At 50.8% G+C, this 19529-nt stretch overlaps 1 protein-coding gene across 1 annotated transcript in view; it reads left to right on the top strand.

Annotated features, from left to right (window-relative positions):
* Nucleotides 1-7950, top strand: part of LOC128270808 (ankyrin repeat domain-containing protein 29-like) — a 123402-nt gene extending 115452 nt beyond the window's left edge. The window contains exons 4-6 of the mRNA XM_053008228.1: nucleotides 181-279; nucleotides 7276-7473; nucleotides 7546-7950. Of these exons, the coding sequence (XP_052864188.1) occupies nucleotides 181-279; nucleotides 7276-7473; nucleotides 7546-7950 (702 nt within the window). The remainder of the gene's footprint in view (nucleotides 1-180; nucleotides 280-7275; nucleotides 7474-7545) is intronic.
* Nucleotides 7951-19529: the final 11579 nt, after the last annotated feature.

The following is a 19529-nucleotide window of genomic DNA, read 5'->3' as shown; positions in this document are numbered from 1 at the left end:
CATTTTTTTTTTGGTTCTTTGCTGACTTAGTAGAGGCTTTAGGTGGCCGGATGGCTTTTCGTGGCCGGGCTTTCCTTCATTTTCTCAATACATTTTTTTATGCTTCTCTCTCTCCCCCTCTCTCTCTGTTTCTCACAATCTCGCTGGTTCCGGTGTCCTTCGGTGTCCGTCAAACTCCAGGACGGTGGGACGCCACTGTTCGTCGCCTGCCAGGGCGGCCACGAGGCGATGGTCGGTGAGCTGCTGGCGCACGGTGCCAACGTGCACGCCTGCATGAAGGTGAGTCCCGAGGTCGGTAATTAGTTTTCATTATTTCACTTCGGATTACTTTCCCCGCGGGCACCCGCGCCGCCTTTGGTGCCTGGCCGGCCCGTCGAAGAAGCCCGATAACTTCGCGTTGCGCGCGCTGCGGTTACGGCCGGGCCAGGACATCCCGTTCGACGACGGCGAGGAACTAAATGGCAAATTCAATCAAGGATTTTCTCGTCAAAAACCCGCGTCGCGTCGAGCGTTCCGCGGCGTTCGGTGATTGGTGTTTAATTTGCTCCTGCTCCGGGGCCTGGGGAACCGGGAAACGGTAGCGGGATCCGGTAAAGGGCGCCGTCGGGCGCCGTAAGACGTCGGAGAGCGAGTTCGATAGGTTGCCGGGGGCGACGGTGCGTTTAAGTATTGGCTCCGGTCGGTTCCGGCCATCAGCGGTGGTACTCCGGGGGGGTCCCGGCGGAAGGGGTCCGTGGTCCGCCAACATCAACCCGCGGGGCACCGAAGAGAGCTCAGCGAAAGTTTTGATAACGATGTCGAAGATTGTGTATCAGCTCGTCGCTCGCCGTACGCCCTTCCGGACGTGTCATGTCTTTCCGATCGATCCCCCCGGCGGCGGGGCGGGGCGATGCCGGGCTGGAAGCCGGGAGAGTGTATTAAAAATTAACGTTCTACTTCATTAAAGTCCGCCTAATGGGCAAAAATTGCTTTTACACGTCGTGGCCCGACGTCGCCGCCGCCCGATAAGCTCCGGCCCGGAACGCCGGAAGATTTAATCCTCCCCGGCTCCCACGGAAATATGCCACCATATTGAGAGGAAGCTCCCCCGAAGCTACCTCATCAACGAGCCTGTCAAAATCGTCGAGCTGCGGACGAGGCAGCAGCCGAGCCCGTGCCCCTTTCGGGCCAGGAAGCATGCACCGGGCGCGTGTTTTTGTCGTTCTGGGAAGTTCGGCATGTGGCCATCCGGGGAAACTGCAACGACGTCACCGTCGATCCCGAGATTGCTTGGTCTATGAATTAATCATCATCATCATCATCATCCGTCGCCGTCGCCGTCATTGCCATCGACCGGGGAAAAGAACATTTTCTGTTCATTTGAAGTTTGGCCGCCTTTGGAGTTTTGATGGAGCGTTTAATGTGTAAGCGTAATTAACATGTACGCGGGCGTTCACGAACCGAGAGGATTACGAGACGTTATCAGACCCGTCCCCGGGTTCGATTTGCTCGACTGGCAACAGACGGATTCCGTGAGTCCTTTTCGGGTGTTGCTATGCTTCGATTGCTTGGATTCGATATTATTTTAAGCATCCCACCGTGCAGATAGGGCAAACGTTAACTGTGCCACTCCTCGAGGAGAGAGACCCGATCACTCGCCTTCTTTGTCCTGCCGATCCTTCGGACGAAAATAATTATATGAGGAATGTTGAAGACGTGCTCTGCATAGAGCAACCCTTATATTATTGATTATTTATAAATATTTTATGCAGCAAGCAACATAGCCCCGCGTCGCTGATAGCTCAAAAACTACAACAAAAGCCTAGCAAACTCAGGAGGGAACTCTGAACACGGACTGATAACATAGAAAGCGGCAACGAAGCTAGTCAGTCGCTCCTGAACATCACACGAGCAAAGTACATAATAAAATGCGTAGTGACAAGAGCCAAAACTTTCGTATTGATCCATCGAATTCGAAAATCTTAATGGCGACATAGCCTGCCTAATGAATATGTCTTCGTCATCTAGACGACATGAGCACGAGGTTTTCTCAAAAATGCACCACATAAACGCGTGTAATCCCGGTATGACAATCAGAATAAACAATAAGGACCTGTTGTGGTTGAATTACTATGAAAGAAACCTACAGAAGCTCGTCTCTTTATGGGGGCATTACAATCCAGAGTCTCTGGGCTGTAAAGCTTCAGCGAGATGAGATGAGAGTCCTTCGGTTCTTTCGGTTTTATCTTCGGTTTACTTATCTCTAACGGGGACAAACATGAGTACCTAGGGCTTTTCGTGCCGATGGCGCACATCAAGCGGCGATCAGGCAGTGTGGTAGTCGTGAAAGGTCGAGATCGGATATTGGGATTTGCTGTGTGATGATTTCTCATAATTATTTGTTGAATAATTTGTTGCCAGGTTGTGGAAAATATCTCTTATCTGCAAACACTGACTCGCTATGCCACAATCTAGCACTTGCACAACATACTGACTGATTGAGCTTGGTTACTGTAGTGGTTATTTCGGATCTTGGGGATTGCGCTTGAGTTGGTGCTTCAAACACCCAATTGAAAGCCTTCCCATTTTGTTTCTTCCACACTGTCCATGCTCTCGATGTGCAGCATAATGCTTGCACCACCATCACAAGCCCCTGCCTGTGAGTCACCGGTGCATCGCTTCGATGGCCGAACTCGAAGCGCAAATAAAATTTGCGCGTGAAAATGAATTTCTACGCGCCGCAGACAGCGAACGTCGCGCCATCTTGACGATCACGAGTCGCAAACTACGGCGTGCCGGCCGTTAACGACGTGCCATCGCACGGCCACAGCACCACCACCCCGGATTGCCGGCGGCTATGTTCACAAATCATAAAAATTTCCACCATAATCCAAAAACAACCGGCAAACCGGCATTCGCGGCCCGGTTTCGGTGCCGTGTTTTTTTCTCTCTTGTTTCCTTCACTCGCTCATCCGCGCGCGCGCCCCGGTTCTGCCGCGCCCTCCCGACGGTGGCATAGAGGCTCCGAGCCTCGGCGCTTTGGGTTCGGTTTTGGAGTTACGATAGTTTTCCTGCTTCCCTTCTGCTTTTCGGGGCATCAGCTTTTGGGTGAAGCAATCGACGCAACTCGTTTCTTGGCAACGATGTTTATGAGTTTATTACATGATTAAGACGCACCCCAGCGCCGTTCGGGGCCGGCCCTGGGGACCGGGGCACACGGGACCCGGGCATCCGGAGGGCATCATCATTTGCTTGCCACTGCGGCCCGGCCCGTGCACCCTTGTTAAACTCGTGAACATTGTAATCAGCGATGACTTTTGAGCGGCGGCCACAGCCGCCACGGAGCTGGCCGGCAGCAGGCGCAGGGCGCAATCCGCCTCCCCCCCCACGAGCAGCCACCGGCGATTCGGATAATGGCCGCGCAGCGGTGCGTTCTTAAGTTACGGACCGACCGGCGGCCGCTGGGCCACCGGTTTCTGGGATTGGATTTCATTTCCGAACTGGCCGAATTCTCGGCCGGAACACAAAATTAGTTTTCCCGGGCCGCATAATTCCCGCGCCCTTAATGCCGAAGCCGGAGGGATCCGGGATGATCCGGCAACGGGGAAAACGGTGGCCACAGGAAAAAAAAAAATGGAGAGAACGGGCATTAGAATCAATTGCAGCGAACGTTGGCGACGTGCCGACGGCCACCTTATAAAATTCTAATGAAACCAAGATAAATGATGCATGTGAGCGATTTAGGTTTAATGGAAATTTTGCTTAATAGAACGGAACGGAACCGTCTCCGGTGGCGGTGGCCGGATTGCGTCCAATTCGGCTTGCGAATGGCGCTTTCCGGTTCGGCCCAAGCTCTAGCCACCGGCTCTCGGGTCCTCCGGTGTCATTCTTCGATGCAAATGTGGCGATCGAATCGGTTCCGGGGAAGATTTATTTCGGCGCAGCGAAAAGCGAATCCAGGCACGGGAGATCTCTTTACCGTCGACATCAATTTCCCTAAAACACTTTCGAGAGTGTGGTACGTTGCTGATTTGGTTCCACCATTTTAATAGTATGGATATGCGTAATCATTATTTGCGAAAAAAATCCTAATTTTAAGTCAGACATAATTCTTGCTCTTCTGAGGATGTCTCTCTGGGAATTTCAATATCAAAGAGCTGACTTCATTCAGTCCTTTGTCTAAATCTGTTGTCGTTTGACCAAAAGAATGTTAATGAAATCAGTCAGTCTTAGCGTGGCTTGCAAATCAGCAAAAGAGGATCAATTGCCTTGTATTGCGAGGGTTCTGAACGAGAACGGCAGACGTTTGCTTTTAAATGAAGAAACTTTTATTCATTACACAATTATTTGGGAACAGAATGAGTACAATCGAGCGTATGAAGTGAGTTGTATGCTGCTTGAAGATTGGAGATCAACTAACTGTTTGTTGAACCTCAGGAACTAAGGAACTACGCAACTGAAATCAGGTATGCGCCCTTGGATGGCTTTGTTGGTTCGAGACGCAAGAATGTGTCGCTGATTTGAGGTGTTTGCGATGCTCATGATTTATGACAAGAAATCAAGCTGCAAACAGTTGATTGGCAGAGTTTTTGTTTGGGGAATACATTTAAAATGTGAACAAATCGACTTATTTTTCAAATTGAAGCACAACGAGCCATCACAAACGACTTCAAGATAGGTTTACACAGCAAATAACGTTCCGTGCCCCGTAGGGTGGGATTGGAAGGCAGTGATCCACCATTCGCTGCTTTCGTTGAACCAAATTTTAAATAGCGTTCGAGATGTGATTAAGAAAAAAAGTTGTTGAAAGCATAGGCATAGAAATGGCGTAGAAATGAATCAAAGAAATGGTTTCTAAAGATATTCACCAATGATCCATAGACTGTTCTTCTTCGCTGCCAAATAACCCATAAAATGAGAAAAAATTGTAATTGATAACAGCGAACAGAAACGAGAGAGCAACTGATTAGCCAATGGTAGCCCAAACATTGGCTAACATTTACGTTCGAAAATCGATTCACTTTTACAACATATTTTTACCGTTTTATCTTTCCACCCGTGATGCGCATAAAACTCGCGAGGCGTAATGAAATGGGTATCGATTGCTAGACGCAAGTGACTCCAACGCTTCCTATTGCCAATAAAGTTGGTGGCTCCCGTCGTAAAACGTCACGTCGTGGTCAACAAACTTATCCCAGGATGTTTCGCCCCACCCCGAGCAGATTCCCATTTCATTCCGCTTCAAAATGATGGTTGCGTTTTTTTTCTCCTTTCCCCGAATGTGGGTCAAGCGAATTGCGGCGAAAAAGAAAACCGCACCACGACTACTGGTTCCTTCCGAGAAGGAGCGGCGCGTTAGAAACGGGGATCCTCGGGTCCACCGAGGAGCATCCTTACCCGGCGGCTGCGGGTGGTCGCTCTAAATGTCGAGGGGCCCACGCTAAGCGAATTAAATGAGCTCCATCTTCCTCCTGTGTGTGTGTGCGTGAGGTTTTGCTTAATTTTTACGGCATTTGGCGGCGACGACGCCAGGGACGAGCCCACCACGGAGCACGGCTGGGAGCGCGCGGCGAAAGAAGCCTTCCGAAGGCGAAAAAAATCGCCAAGAATTATGAAAAGGTTGAGGTGAGGCATTTTTCTCTGCCACTCACGCCTCCTCCGCCGGTCCCCCGCCTACGGTGCGCCGGTTCCAGTTGCCCGCCGGGATTAATTTGGTTGTGGCCCTTGGGCTCGAGCATCCATCCATCGCGTGGCCGCGAGAAGTAGTTCACGCCCGTCCGCGCGCGACCGGCGGTTTCGATGGGTTGCGGTTTTGCGGCCCCGGTATTGGCTTTGCGCCTCGCGCCCGGGCTGCGCTGCGGGCTTCTCGCTGCTTCTTCCTCGTCATCACCATCGGCATCATCATCATCATCATCATCTGTCCGGCCGCGTCCGGGTCGGGGCCGGGTAATTTATAGAACTTCTCGGGAAGGGATTTAGGTCAGGCCCGTAACTGTAAATTGGTTGATTTACTACCAAACGGCCTCAAAACTGGCGGCCCACCCTCGGCTCGGCCGGGGTTTTTCTGCAATTTCTGCAAGAATGTTGCAGGTCGCACAAAGGGTGGCCGCCATCACCCCGCCGCTAGGGAACGCCGGGGGCGTATGGGATCGGGCTGTGTTTCGCCATCGTGCATAAATAACCACAAAAATCCTTGCCACCATCGCGCGCACCGAGTGCTGCCTAATGATCGGTGCCGGAGCCACCCCACCGAGGGCCGCCACAGTTCTGACTAGAACCCGGCGGTCGCCCCGGCAGGCCGTGGGAGCGTACCCTCCTTGGGCTCCGTGCGGCAGATTCGGCGAGATGTGCTTTGCGTATGCGCGCCATCCTTCTCGTTATCGTTCCCCGAGATATGCTGGGCTGCGCGAGCATAAACAATTATGGGGCCGGTTTTTAATTTTTGTGATTTATTAACCGTGCTGCCGAGCCCTTTTCTAGGCAAGAAAAGCACATTTTCAAGACTCTTGCCGAGGATGGTGTCTCCTATAAAGGCGACTTTGGAAGCGCGCTTACGATTACGGGAAGTCTGTCGAGACAAAGTATTTATTAGAAAACTCCAGGAAAGAGCAATGAAACGAAAGTTTCGCCCGAAGGGAGTTAACAGTCAAAGCCATTACGAGACCACTTCTTCTCGTTGAATGTTCTGGAAGCTAATGGGAACCGGGCCCGCGATCGCGATCAAATAGTTCACCCCAACTTTCACATAAAATAGTTCATTTAACATGGACGATCCCGAATAACAAATTATTCAAGGATAATCCCGAAACTCCAACGATAATAATAATAAATTTGAGGCAATACATTGCACAAGGTACAGCAGTCATCAACGAGACAGATGCTTTAAACTAGGATACACTGAACTTCCTTGGAATCAGATCTAGGACTAAGGTCTGAGAAAAAAATTAGTACTGGGTGAAGAAAGCGGCACCGATGCTAGTCGGTCGAGTATATCCAATCAAAATAGTCTCAAATTTCGTGCATTTTTTATAATTCTTTAGGACGATCAATAATGTTCAAAGAGAATCCACAAGGAAGCTTAATTATACTGAAAACTCAGTATGGAAATTCCAAACAGTATTTGAGAATGGATACTTTTTTATTATTAGTAATTCGAAATTAACCTCCATCTTTTACCTCCATCACATTAAATGTGCTCAAGGTTCCTGTTAAAAAACTCACGTGTCTTCTTCGTCGAAATCAATCAGAAAACGAATTTACTAAAACAGCATCACCACTTTCACCTCCTTTCGGCAGGACCGGGCAACGCCGCTCTTCATAGCGGCCCAGAACGGCCACAGTCTGGTGATGAAGCTGCTGCTGGCGGCCGGGGCCAACGCGGATGCAGCCCGAAACGACGGTGCCACGCCTCTGTGGATCGCGGCGCAGATGGGCCACGATTACATCGTGAAGATTCTTCTCCACAGCGGGGCCTACGTCGATGCGGTGCGATGCGTAAGTAACCAACCACCGGAGGCACTCAGATCAGTCTCCCAAAAACAATTAACGTCATTTTTTCCACGACAGGACGGAGCCACGGCCCTGTTTAAAGCGGCCCACAAAGGACACAGCTCGGTGGTGCACGAACTACTCAAGCACCGGCCCAAACTGGGGCTGCTGGAGAACGGCGAGACGGCCCTGCACGCCGCGGTCATGTTTGGCCACCTGCCGATCGTAAAGCAGCTGGTCGGGGCCGGCTGCGACTGTAGCGTGAAGAACGCGGACGGCTTCACGCCACTCCAGGTCGCCCGCCAGCAAAAGTACGCAGCCATCTATCAGTATCTGAAGGACCGGAACGTCACTCCGGCCGATACCCAGCAGCAGTCCGGAGCCACCGGCTACAAAAGGACAATCCCAAGTGGCGGCGGTGGTGGTGGTGGTCCCAAGACGGCGGCCTCCAACGTGGTCCCGTCGGTGGCCATCTCGGGCTAAACGACCGATTCCCGTCCCAAATCCTAACTCCCAGCTGTTAAGGTTCCAGCGCATGCCCATCCCGATTCCTTCGAGTTGTTGTTTGGTTTTTATGTTGTTTTTAAAATTAAACTATATTCGATGCTCGGTATAGTTTTTGTGTGTCTTATTCGACAGCCTATTTAAATGTATCTTTAAACTAGTAACCAGATGGAGAAAGTAAGGTAACTTAAGGAAGCAATACTAAAGCCAGCTCATATTAACCAATACGTACCGATATGCTCAAAGAAAAAAAGTATTCAACACTATTTTGACTACAAGAACTAAGCTATGCAATCAATATAAAGGATGGACACAGCATAACTCACAGCCAAAGAAATACGCAAACATTCAAATTACTTTCAAACGGAGAATAATTCAACCTGACACGGGGTAAAGTGGTCTAATCTCGAAGTTTACGTTCTAATCCATCCGAAAGTTTGCAGTACAAGCTGCAGGTGATATGTTTGGACGCTTTAACTGATGTTTTGGGGATAGTTTTTCGACAACATGTTGATGTTATCTTCTCTATATCACTTCTAACCTTTAGTTTACTAATAGCTCACGACTCACGTCAAGCAGAACAATAATCTGGTCTGAAAATACGGTATGTTGTAGGTACTGTTTGACGTAAGCTCAATAATTCTTCAAGCTAAAACTAATGAATTGGTTACTTTTTTGTCCAGTTTTCTGAGTCTGGTCCTAGGGTCAGTGAAATCCCATATTTCTTTAGCAAACTTCGGCAGCTTGTTGGTCTGAAAATTATCGCTTACTTCGCCACGGTGAAATGCCGTCTAAAATGCAAGATCCGGAACCTTTGTTTCTACACTGCTTTCGCTTTTATTGGAACGATCCAGCGTATTAAATACTTTGTAACATTTTAAACCTTTTGATGACATTTTGGATAGAAAGTCTGATGTTTCTTCATCAGATTCAAGTGTTCAAGAGAGCAGTAAGTGTCTAGAACTGCAACTTGCGGATATTTTCGACATTAGACAACAGATTTCGTTAGAGATATTATTTACAACATCATAAGCAACAAACATTGTAGCAGTTGGAGTCAATTGACTGTGGCTAAGTTTGGCTGTGTCCATCCGTTACGTACCAATGTGCTCAAAGAAAGGCGTATTTAGAACATATTTCGACTACACAAAAGCATACAATCAGTGCATAAATGCAAACTATTAAAGTCCCAATAGCGGCGTACCGTTTAGGCAACCAATTACCACTTCGCCATGCGGATTGGCGGCACGATGTGACCAGTTGGCCACCGAAGCGAGTAACGTAAATAGAGAACAACAGTAATTGCCAGCAGATACAGCCACATTAAAAGATCGTTCCATTTCGAGCTCTGTTGTGTGCGCCACGGCAGAACTAGAAACACGACTCCTGTCATCGGCGACGTCCTTTGTGGCGACGTCGAACACTACGCGCTGCGGTTCCTGTAAATTGTTATGCTTGTCGTTTACGTTATCGTTATTATTATTGCTATCAGCGCCGCAGCGAAATATGATTGGCCCCAACAACCCGGGCGCTTTTTTCATGCTCCGGCTGCTCCAGCGGAGAGCGCAACATTCTTTGCCCTCCGCCAGCCGGCTGTGCCAGGAGAAGAATGCTGACGACACGAAAGACAGCAACGCTCTTCCCGCAGGGCGATAGATAGGATAGACGTGTAGCGACTGTAGGAAACGGCTAGGATCAAAGTCCCGGAGACCACCCCGGAACCGGAAGTGAGTGCACTCTGTTATTGACACACACAAGTCCCCATCCTCGTCCCCGTGTCCCGCTCCCGACAGTCAACCCTAGCCGAACCACCACCCCAAGCCCCACGCGCCCAGGGTCACCCGTGGCGGAGAGCGCGCGAATTCCTGGACCAAAAATCGCGAATCCTTTCGCGCGCCCACCCACCACGGGCGGTCGGGTGGGTGCCATGCTGTGAACGAGATTGAAATCGAACATCGCCGGCGCACGGCATGGAACCACTTCAATCGGGGACGACGGCGGCCACAACATCAGCGTTCCATCCCCACCACCACCACCATTCGCCTCGAAGATCTCGCGACACACACACCGATCCGCTCATCCGGGTGTGTGTGATACGGTCCCTGGGGGAGGCCCCCGACTGAGTTTGGGAAAATGGAAAACTCCCTTTCCGCACAGTACACCCTACACATATTGCCGTCGGCGCCACCGGACGGACATTGATTTGCGATCGGGAAAATTCGGCCCCGGAAAATGGCGCCGAGAGTGACAGTAAAGTAAAAAGATGGCCACGACGACGCCCGTCGGTGTCCGCTTCGCTTCGCCGCCCCGCTCCGCTACCACTTGTTGCTGGCGCTGGGCTCCTGTCTCCTGTCGCTGCTCTGCACAAATGTTATTAGAATGCCAATTGGAAATAAAAACAATGGAAACTCGTAGAAGAAGAAAAAACGTGACAATTTGGCCCACCGGGTCGGTCGCCTCGGTGTCGTTTAGTGTCCGCGCGCGCAGACGATGATGATGATGACGTTGAACGGTGTTGCGGTCATAATTTCGCTCCCCCTTCGGTAAGTTTCGTTCCCCGTGTTTGTGTTCGTCTCGTCCGTCCGCCTCGTGGGTGATTCTTGCCGGAAACTCCGGAACGATCGATCCGATACTGATTGCAGTTTAATTTGGTTTCCGTTTCGTCCTGCCAATTGTTACAGAGCGAGGTTCGCGGGAAAGGTCCGCTCGACGGGAAAGCATCACCAGCATTCGGTAAATACCCTATCGATTACTCTATCCGTGTTCTAACAGAAGACCCAAAGGGCTAGCTTTCACGCTTGCCTCTTCTTGCCTTCGCTAACACAACTCCCCATGGTGATGGCTGTCAAGATTCGTCATTTGTACCCGTCATTCGTCACATCTTTCCGCATGAACCATTAACACTACTTTCGCCGTTACTCATCAAGGGTAGGGATACAATTATTGCGATACGATATTTTACGGCAATCACTTCTTCAACGGAGCCGAACTACTCTGGAACTACCTGCGGAACTATTCCAGGTTTACTTCAGCTCACGTAGCTATCGAAACAGACTATTTTGCCATCAACACTCTGCTTTAAAACCTCGCTTATTCTTGCTCTGGGCAGACGATTTGCGAGCAACAGTTATTGGTACAAGTATGAGTTAGAGTTGGACTTTTCTCTTATACGCGCCCCAAATCAACATTTAAAATTTAATTGTCAAAGGCATTATGATCTGAGGATGCATTTTTTCCATGAAACTGGGCTAAGGCTTTTCTGCGTCGTGTTGACTCGAATACTGACAAAACATCGCGGATGAAGGAAAATGTGTTATTGATCCGTACAATAAGTGCATTCTACTAATCCAGAAAGCACAACTAGTCACGCAGTTCTTCCAGTGGGCTGTGGTTATAACATGTGCACATTGATGAACCTTGATTGAGCAGATTCTACGTAAGTTGGTGCATTGGCTTCCAATTCGACGTGAGGGGTTTCCAAACCCCAAATGTCACAATTTTGCTTTATAACAAACGCAACGATGTAGAAATAACCTTTTTTTAAACTGAAGTTTGATGTTTTAATAAAACGGATAAATCGATAGCTATTTATCGATTTTTCAACGATTGAAATTAGTTTTCTTTCCTCGTATTATTTTGAATTTTTTTTTTTTTTCACTGCAATGGTTCGTGACGTATTTTGGATTTTATTGAGGAAGAAGACATCATTTTCTTTGATGCTCCAAGGGTGAGAAAATAATTGATTCATTCATCATTGATAGAAATAACACACAAACCGCGTCCTGAGAGTCCTCAATCGAAGGTCAATTAAATGACAGTCAATGTCGGTGTTCTTCAGATGATCGTTCTCTTCATGCACCAGCACTTTGGTTCTAACAAATGGTTTTTGATGGTTTTGTGTCGTTCCCTTTTTTGTCCGATCCAATCCGATCCCGAAAAGTGTCCCCGAACCCGCCGTTCAGAACGCTTCAGGGTGTGTGTGTGTGTGTTCATCGTTCACGTTCATCAATTATCACTTCACCGACGAGAGCATAGACCGCGGACCCGCGGGCATTAGAGTGCTCCGGTTTGGCCCATTCTCATCGCCATTGATCGCCGCCTGATTCGGCATCGGCAGACAGGAAAAAAAACCTCAACTAATGCAGCGCGCAGTGCCGTGCAGCGCCCCCTAGTCGGTGTCGGTTTGAAGGAGGATTTATTGCACCATCGCAATTAGTGCCTTCCGACTCCGGGCCGACACCTCACCACCGTCGGCGATGGCGATCCTTTGGCTCTATTGTGCACCGAACGCCGCCGAAGAGCCACGGCGTACCTGGACGACACAGCTCCCTCAACAACGGCTACGACGACTGAAGCTCTCTTCTTGGCCAAAACCCCAGGCAACCTTTTTGCGGGCTCGTAAATAATTTCGTCACTCCGAAATGTTATGCTCCGTGAATTAATTCTTCCGGTCCGGGGTCCGTGCTGCACCGTGTGCTGCACGAGAGCCGCATTCTCCAGCAGCCGAAAGGCGGTCCAAGACACCGGACCAGTCTTCCCGAAACCCGGACCGGAGATTATTGAATGGAGCAGCGCGGCCAGCGGACGGCCACTGCGGGACTCATATTTCACCATCGAGTGACAGGTTCCCGGGGCCGACGGAGGAAGCGCGAATGCAACTTTGGCTCTCGGCGGCGGCGGCGGCGGCGGCGGCGGCGACCATGGTTGTCAATTTCGTTTTGCACCTCTCGACCGGCCGGCGGACCAAAGACCAAAAAAAAGGACCAAAATGCACCGAAGAAGTGCATTAACCGAGGGACGCTTGGCGTGGCGCGCCTGGCCGCGCGCAAAAACGGACAAATTGAAGTCCTGTTGACGTGGCCGTGGCCAGTCGACCAGGCCGGTTGGTTGGTGGCACAGGACATGATGGGTTTACGGTTTTCAGCGCACCGCCTGACAACCCGGAACGGAACGGATGGCGCTCTCGGGCTGGCTGCTTTCCCCTCTTCTCTCTCTCTCTCTGTCTGTTGGTCCTTTGGGGACTAAGGCTTTGGTTGTAGCCGCCGCTGATGGCAAATAATTGAATAACGAGGCTGAGCGCGCGAAACGAGAAGGTATCAAATGTCGATTTTCTCCTCCTAAATTATTTCTTACCTTGGCCGTGGCCGTCTTCGATGTGCGTCGTCGTTCACGCACCGCTTCGCTTCGCCGCGCAATCAGCCTCCTGGGGGACCGCACGTCGATACGATTCGCCGCCGCCGTTGGGAAGTTGGAGTTCGGCTTTTTCCTTTCTGGGCCGTTCCCTTACGGCCTTACTGGAGACGATCTTGGGCCGGCCAAGATCGCTCGCCAAGAAGAAGATCGCACCCGACAGAGAGACAGAGAGAGAGTGAGAAAGAGAAAGAGAGAGCGAGAGAAGGTGGTTAACGCTGATTATGTTACCTTCGGTTCTTTCCGCCATCGATCATCGCCGGGCCGGAGGATGCGCGCCCAAATTGGGCACAGTTACGAGCGGTCCCGCTCGGGATCGGGTTCGCGCCGGGGCCCCGGGAAATTGAATATCTTTTCATATCGACGCCAGTATTAAGGAGCGCCTAATGGGAGCGATTTGAGGGTTTTGCTACCAGCCCCAGATTAGGGACGGGACACGGGTGGTTAACAACCCCCGTTTCGGTGCTGCTACCAAAACATGCTCAGTGGACCCGATCTCTAACCAATTCGTTCGTGGGGCCACACTTTTGTCCGGCACTGTCGAGCGGGGTGCCAACATTAAACGCATACTCTCCTTCGGGACTGGTTAACAAGGTTCCGCACGCCGCCACTCTCGACATCAAAACCCCTGCCTAAACTGCACAGTTCGCACAGAAGTGCCCAACCCGACGGCCCGACCAGTCCCCGCCGGCAAATTCGTGCAGTCCCTTCCTGCTCCACGCCACAATCTGTCTTCGTTCGCCTGGCGCGGCACACCACTGGACTCCGGATCCTTTCTGGGCCCTTCTGGGGGCCTGGGGTCCTGAACGTCGAATGACACCCCGAAAGGAAATGCCAAAAACCGAGTGAGCGGAGTGCAATTTGTAATTATGCGCGCTTGTTCGTCAAGCAAAGACCGTTCGACCGACGGCCTGCCCGGGACGGTCCCGGCCAACCACGCACACACACACACGCACATCGGCGTGTGATCAGAAGAAGACGATCGTCGTCGTCGTCCCTGCCGTCGCAGCCGCCGTTGCTGGCCGCGGCCACAGCCCCGTGGTAATTTAATTAAAGGGAAGAGCGCACCATTGTTGACACGAAAACGGGCTCGAAAATTGACGGCATTGGGTGTAGAAAAATACACCCGGCGGCGTCCGGCGGCCCCGACCAAAGCCACCGAAGCCGCCGAAGGAGCCCGAAAATGGTTGCTTTGTTTTTGGGGTCCCCCACGAGTGGGGGACGCCCCGCCTCGCAAGAGCGGCATTTTTATTACCCAGGAGGGCACCAGCCCAGCCCAGCAGACGGTCAGGGGTCCCCGGCCGTATTCGCGGTGTGCTAATTATTGTGAATAATGGCAAAATTAAGCGGACGATCGCAGCGGCAACGGCAGCCGCAGCATAACTGCAAACGAGCTGCGATCGCCATCGTGAGCCAGCCAGCCGGAGGATGCAAATTGGCCCGGGCGCGCGTAAGCGAGTGATCCTGCGCCGGGGCTTGTTGAGGAATTAAACGCACCAAATGGGAGAAAGTTAATCAAGTAGCGACCATCACCAAACCAAACCAATGGGCCAAACATTTTTCTCACAGCCTGCCAGCCGGCTCTGCGCTTTTCGCCCTTCCTTCCGAGGGCCCTTCTCGCGTGGTCGGCCGGTCGGCTTCAGGCGTCCTTCTTTGGGCGGCTTCAGCTCGTCCCGTCGACTTATTGGGTCGGATCGAAAGTCTCTACGCCAATTTGGTAACGTTTTATATGATTATTCTCATGTAAAGGCAAGTTTTATCAAGCGTCTGGGTCATTTGACATCGGTTGGTGTTGATTCTCTGAGCTCGAAGAATTATTTCCCATCCCAAATGTGTCTTCTAAGATTGGCACTAATCCTTGGTTAAAGCCCCGTTTGATCAGCCAATGCCCATTATCATTTTACGTTTATGGAATCTCGTCCGTTAATATTAGTAAGCCTCAGAATCGAACATCAACCAAAGTGGTAGCATCTGTTGATGGACCACTTCCTTCTAATCCCACCATACCGGGCATATCGATCTTGAAGTCATTGGAGCTAGTCCGAGGCGCTCAGTTCGTGCTTTTTTTTGCAAACGATTATATTAAGAGTAATACATCCTTTTCCTATCGTCCATTTCTATTTCTACATGTACTGAACCTGTCTGAGTCATTCTGTTGAAACGATTCCCAAGCACCAATGCTGGTTAATCGTTAAAATGATGGCTCTTTTCTGACACCTTGTAAACCGTTCTAAATCGGCGGGACTTCCGAAGACAATAAAACAAATTGCTGCATTTAAGGGTGGACTTCTTATAGAATTGTTAATGGGCCCATCTTTAAAAAGGAACACCTTTTAACGCGATCGTTGAATTATCCTCGGTGTGGCTCAAAAACGCGCCGTGACTTTTGACCTAACCCACCGTGCATTAACACTTAACCGGCGTTCCGTTTTGGGGTCCATCCATTTTTTGTTTTGGCTCGAAATTTCTTCACCCAGCCGACCCAGGTCGCTCGCTGTGTGTGCTGCCGATTGCGACGAGGCTACTACACTGTTAATGCCACCTTTTAATGTTGATCCCCGCGCGCTCGCGCTCGGGAATGCGGGACGCGGCTCTGCCCATCATTTATGCCGCTCGCTTCGCCCCCTCGCGTTGTTGTTGCGTTGGTTGCATGTTGCACTGGGAGACGCATCGCGCGAACGTTGCGTGCGAAGGGAAATATTTCACAATTAGCAAAACTGACAAATTCAAAACCCGGGGGCTTTCTGGGGTCGGTTATGCTAGAAGTGGCCGCCCCTCAAATGGGGCAATAAAGGCGAGCACACGCACACAGACAGCAACAGCAGCAAAACAAACACGCGGACGCGCGAGACAGAGTTCATTGGGGAGTTGATGAAGTTTGTAGGTGACCAGTTTTTATGCGATGCTCGTTGGACGGGGTTCTTTTTTGCTCCGGCTCCGGCACGGGTCCGTGGCACGCAGAAGTGGCCACGCCACGGGAATTACAACAACACCCCGCCGGCAATCAATTGGCGATGTTTTGGCATTCTCAATTTAGAGTGTGATTTTTTGCTCCCAACCCGCACACACAGACTTCCGTTTGATTATTGACCAACTTCTTGCCAGTCGTGTTGCCGCTGCGGCCAGTGAGGGGTGACGTAAAATTTAACGACACTCAACCGGGAGAAAAATATGTCCAAATTGCGTGCCACTGCCGCCGTCGCCGCCGGGAAGGTTGTAAAGATTGATGACATTATCGGGACGGTCCAATCACCGGCTCCATCGGAACGCACGGAACGCCGCGCTGGAACGCGCCGCGGCCCGGAATGTCCGGTTGGCCGGAAGCAGTGCGCCTAATGAAAGAGTCCCACGCGCGCGTCATAATTTACCTTTTACCGTTCGGAGTGTGCTTTTCAATTACCAGCACCCGGGTCACGATTGTTTCGCCATTTGGTTCTGTCCCGGATTGGTTTCATTTCGGCCGACCCGGCGGCCATCTTGAAGGCGCGCCAGCGAATGGCACGCAATGGGTCGCACGCTTTAATGCTGTCGACAAGGATACTTTACATGATGCGAATCCTGGATCTTTCGCCTATAAAACGTGATGAGCGTGGGGCAACATTTGCAAAGGCCACCGGTTGCAACGTTCCGTGACGCGGAAAGGACAACCATTTCGTTAATAAACATCGGAAGCGCGCACAGGATCTTGAGCCATGAACGATCCGCATCATTGGGTCACTGTTGCTACTTTGGGTACCATTTTGAGCCATTCAGGCGATCAGACTTCCATTACTGAATCCTTAATGGTCTTTAAAAAAAACCTAAGAATAGCTGTTCGTATCCAGCAACTGTAGATTTGTTTCGTCAAATCCTTTCAAGTAAAATGTGTTTGCGAATTAGCTCGTGTCTATAAATACAGCCCACCGATCGTAAGTCACTTGAAAGTCATTCAATCCCTCTGCCGTGTCACTTCCGCCAAAAGCGGAATGTTCCGGAATGGGACGACGAGTCTGGCCGAAATGGAACTACTTTTTAATAAGCTCACCCAGCAGCAAGTGTCCACGGCTTGTTCCGTATCAGTGTTTCCGAAACTTTGGCTCCCCCGAGATTGACATTTATGCGCGACGTCGACCCGGCTGGCCCAGCTCGACTGGTTTGATTGACATTTCGACTCCCGGATGGATGGTTGGAATTGTTACAGTTTTGGCACCGGAAAGCCACTCGCCACCGCCTGGAAGCTGTCCCTATTTATCCTGAACCCATCCCACCCCGTTCTAGGATCCTATCGATTCGCGAGGATGCAGAACCAGAACCGCATTCCTGTCACTTCTGGGCCATCATCACGCCAACCAGACCCCAACCGGGGGGGTTCGAAGAGTTCGTTGTTGTCGGCCCCACGATCTGGCCCACGGTGTTCCGCCGTCGGTGTTTGGCGTTCGAAAAATGCGTTAGTCAGCGCGATGGTTCGCAATTTCGCCCTAATTATCTCGCGACCACGCGCAACGTTTCGGGAGTTTCATCCCCGTCTGCCAGATGCCAATTAGGCCAATTTCGGATCCGGCCTACCGTGAAGTTTTTGGAGTTCTCCTCGCGCCCGCACCCCCCAATGTTTGCGAACCACCCGGGCTCCCGGGGAATCCGAGTTCGGTCGTCGTTTTTGGCGGCGCAAAGTCGTCGGAAGTCGAAGGTCGCTGGCACAAAACCCGGTGAAGGATCACACCACCGGTAAACATCGCTCCCGCCACCGTAACGGGGACGTGGAACCGGCAAATAATTGGCATTCCGTAGGCTGGCCGTGGCCGAAGAGGCGGCCTCCCCCACCGGAAACATGTTCATCAAACGGTGTGCGTGTGTGTGTGTTTGTCGAGTGTAAAAATCACTTTCACATACCTGTCGCCCGGCGGCCTGTTTTTGTGGCCATTGTTATCGCCTCCTCCGGCGCGCACTTCCGAACCATTAAAAGATTCATCGGAACCGGGCGAAAATAACCCCAAAGAAGTGAAAATTGCCATTCGCGTAATGGGCAAAGTGTCACTTCATTTTCGACTTCATCTTTCGGCCCGGCCACCGGCACACCCCGACACGTCCTTTGTCAACTGAGGCGCGCGCGCTCGCGCGTCAAGATCGAAGGGTGTCAAAGAGCGATAATCGGTTTGACAATTCCGTTGCCGTCGCCATCGCCATCGCCGCCCGCTGCCCGGGTTGCCCTTGGTTTCGCCAACGCCACTTCGGTGCGTTCTTGGAACCCCCTCAAGGCCCCCAAGGGGTTCTTGGGACTCAAGTCATCTTTTTTTGTTGGTTGGTTGGTTGGTGCTCCCTCCCCCAAAAAGCATCCGAACGGTTTCGCTTTCGCCGTAAATGTCGCCGAGTTCGGGTCGAAAAATGTGCTACAGTTCGCCAACGCGAAACCAAATAAGAGCACATTCCCGGCGGGGCCTCCACGTGAGGCCTCCGCGATGCTCGACGTCGGTGCATTCTTTTGCACGCACGCGAAATCTCTGCTTTTGGAAGTTGGTTTTTTTTTGGTGTCGTCGGTATTACAGTAGTCTACAACAGAGTGGCGTATGGTGGGTTCTGGTTTTAAGGACCTCATTAAAGATTAAGCTCCATTGTGATCAAAGTCCGAATATTTGAAGTCTTTCTGTCTTTTGGACCTAAACCTTCACCTTCCTTCATACCCAGAATTTCCAGAATGTTTACAGGACCTTCATATCCAGAATGTTTATTATGTTTACTATAATTCATCCAGAAAAGGTAAAACATCAAATAGACCACTTGTTTCGTTCTGTTGGCAACTGTCCCTGGCAATCAATAATAATCAATATTTCTTTGGAATTTGGAGTTTCTTGGATAGTTTCAATCCTAATTAGCTAATCGCTAATTGAGATCCGTTTCCAAATTCGTGCGCACATCGTAGCAAGCCTAAACCTATCGAACAACATCCTGCCTATTGTAGACTCTCAATATGGCCAATTCTGTGGTGAATAATATTGGCCATTTTTGCGATACTTGAAAGAGGGTTAAATTTACTTTTTATTTTCTTCTGTATTAATTTTCTTCTTAATTATTTATTTATTTCTGTACTGTAACGACCACAAAAAACCTTACGACCGATACTATGAAATTCGATTCCGCGCCTCCCCGGCGCTGGCCACATTTTGTGGTGGGCACTGTAGAGCGCAGAGGTTGCGTGGCCCGCGCTCGGGCGATATCGGAAAACCGTGCAAAAGTTCTCGCGACCGACGAACAATGCCACGGAAGTCCTTTTACGGATGCGCCCGCGTCCGGCGGCGGAAGAAATGGCAAATGGTCGCGGCGCGGAACGGAACCATCATTCTTCGCGGTCGCGGGTTGCTTGGCCCTTGGTTGTGTGCGAGTGTATGGGAAAA

Source organism: Anopheles cruzii, chromosome 3, assembly GCF_943734635.1.
Source record: "Anopheles cruzii chromosome 3, idAnoCruzAS_RS32_06, whole genome shotgun sequence".
NCBI classification, from domain to species: domain Eukaryota; kingdom Metazoa; phylum Arthropoda; class Insecta; order Diptera; family Culicidae; genus Anopheles; species Anopheles cruzii.
The sequence above is the reverse complement of the archived record's forward strand: the minus strand, read 5'-3'. Positions and strand labels throughout refer to the sequence as shown.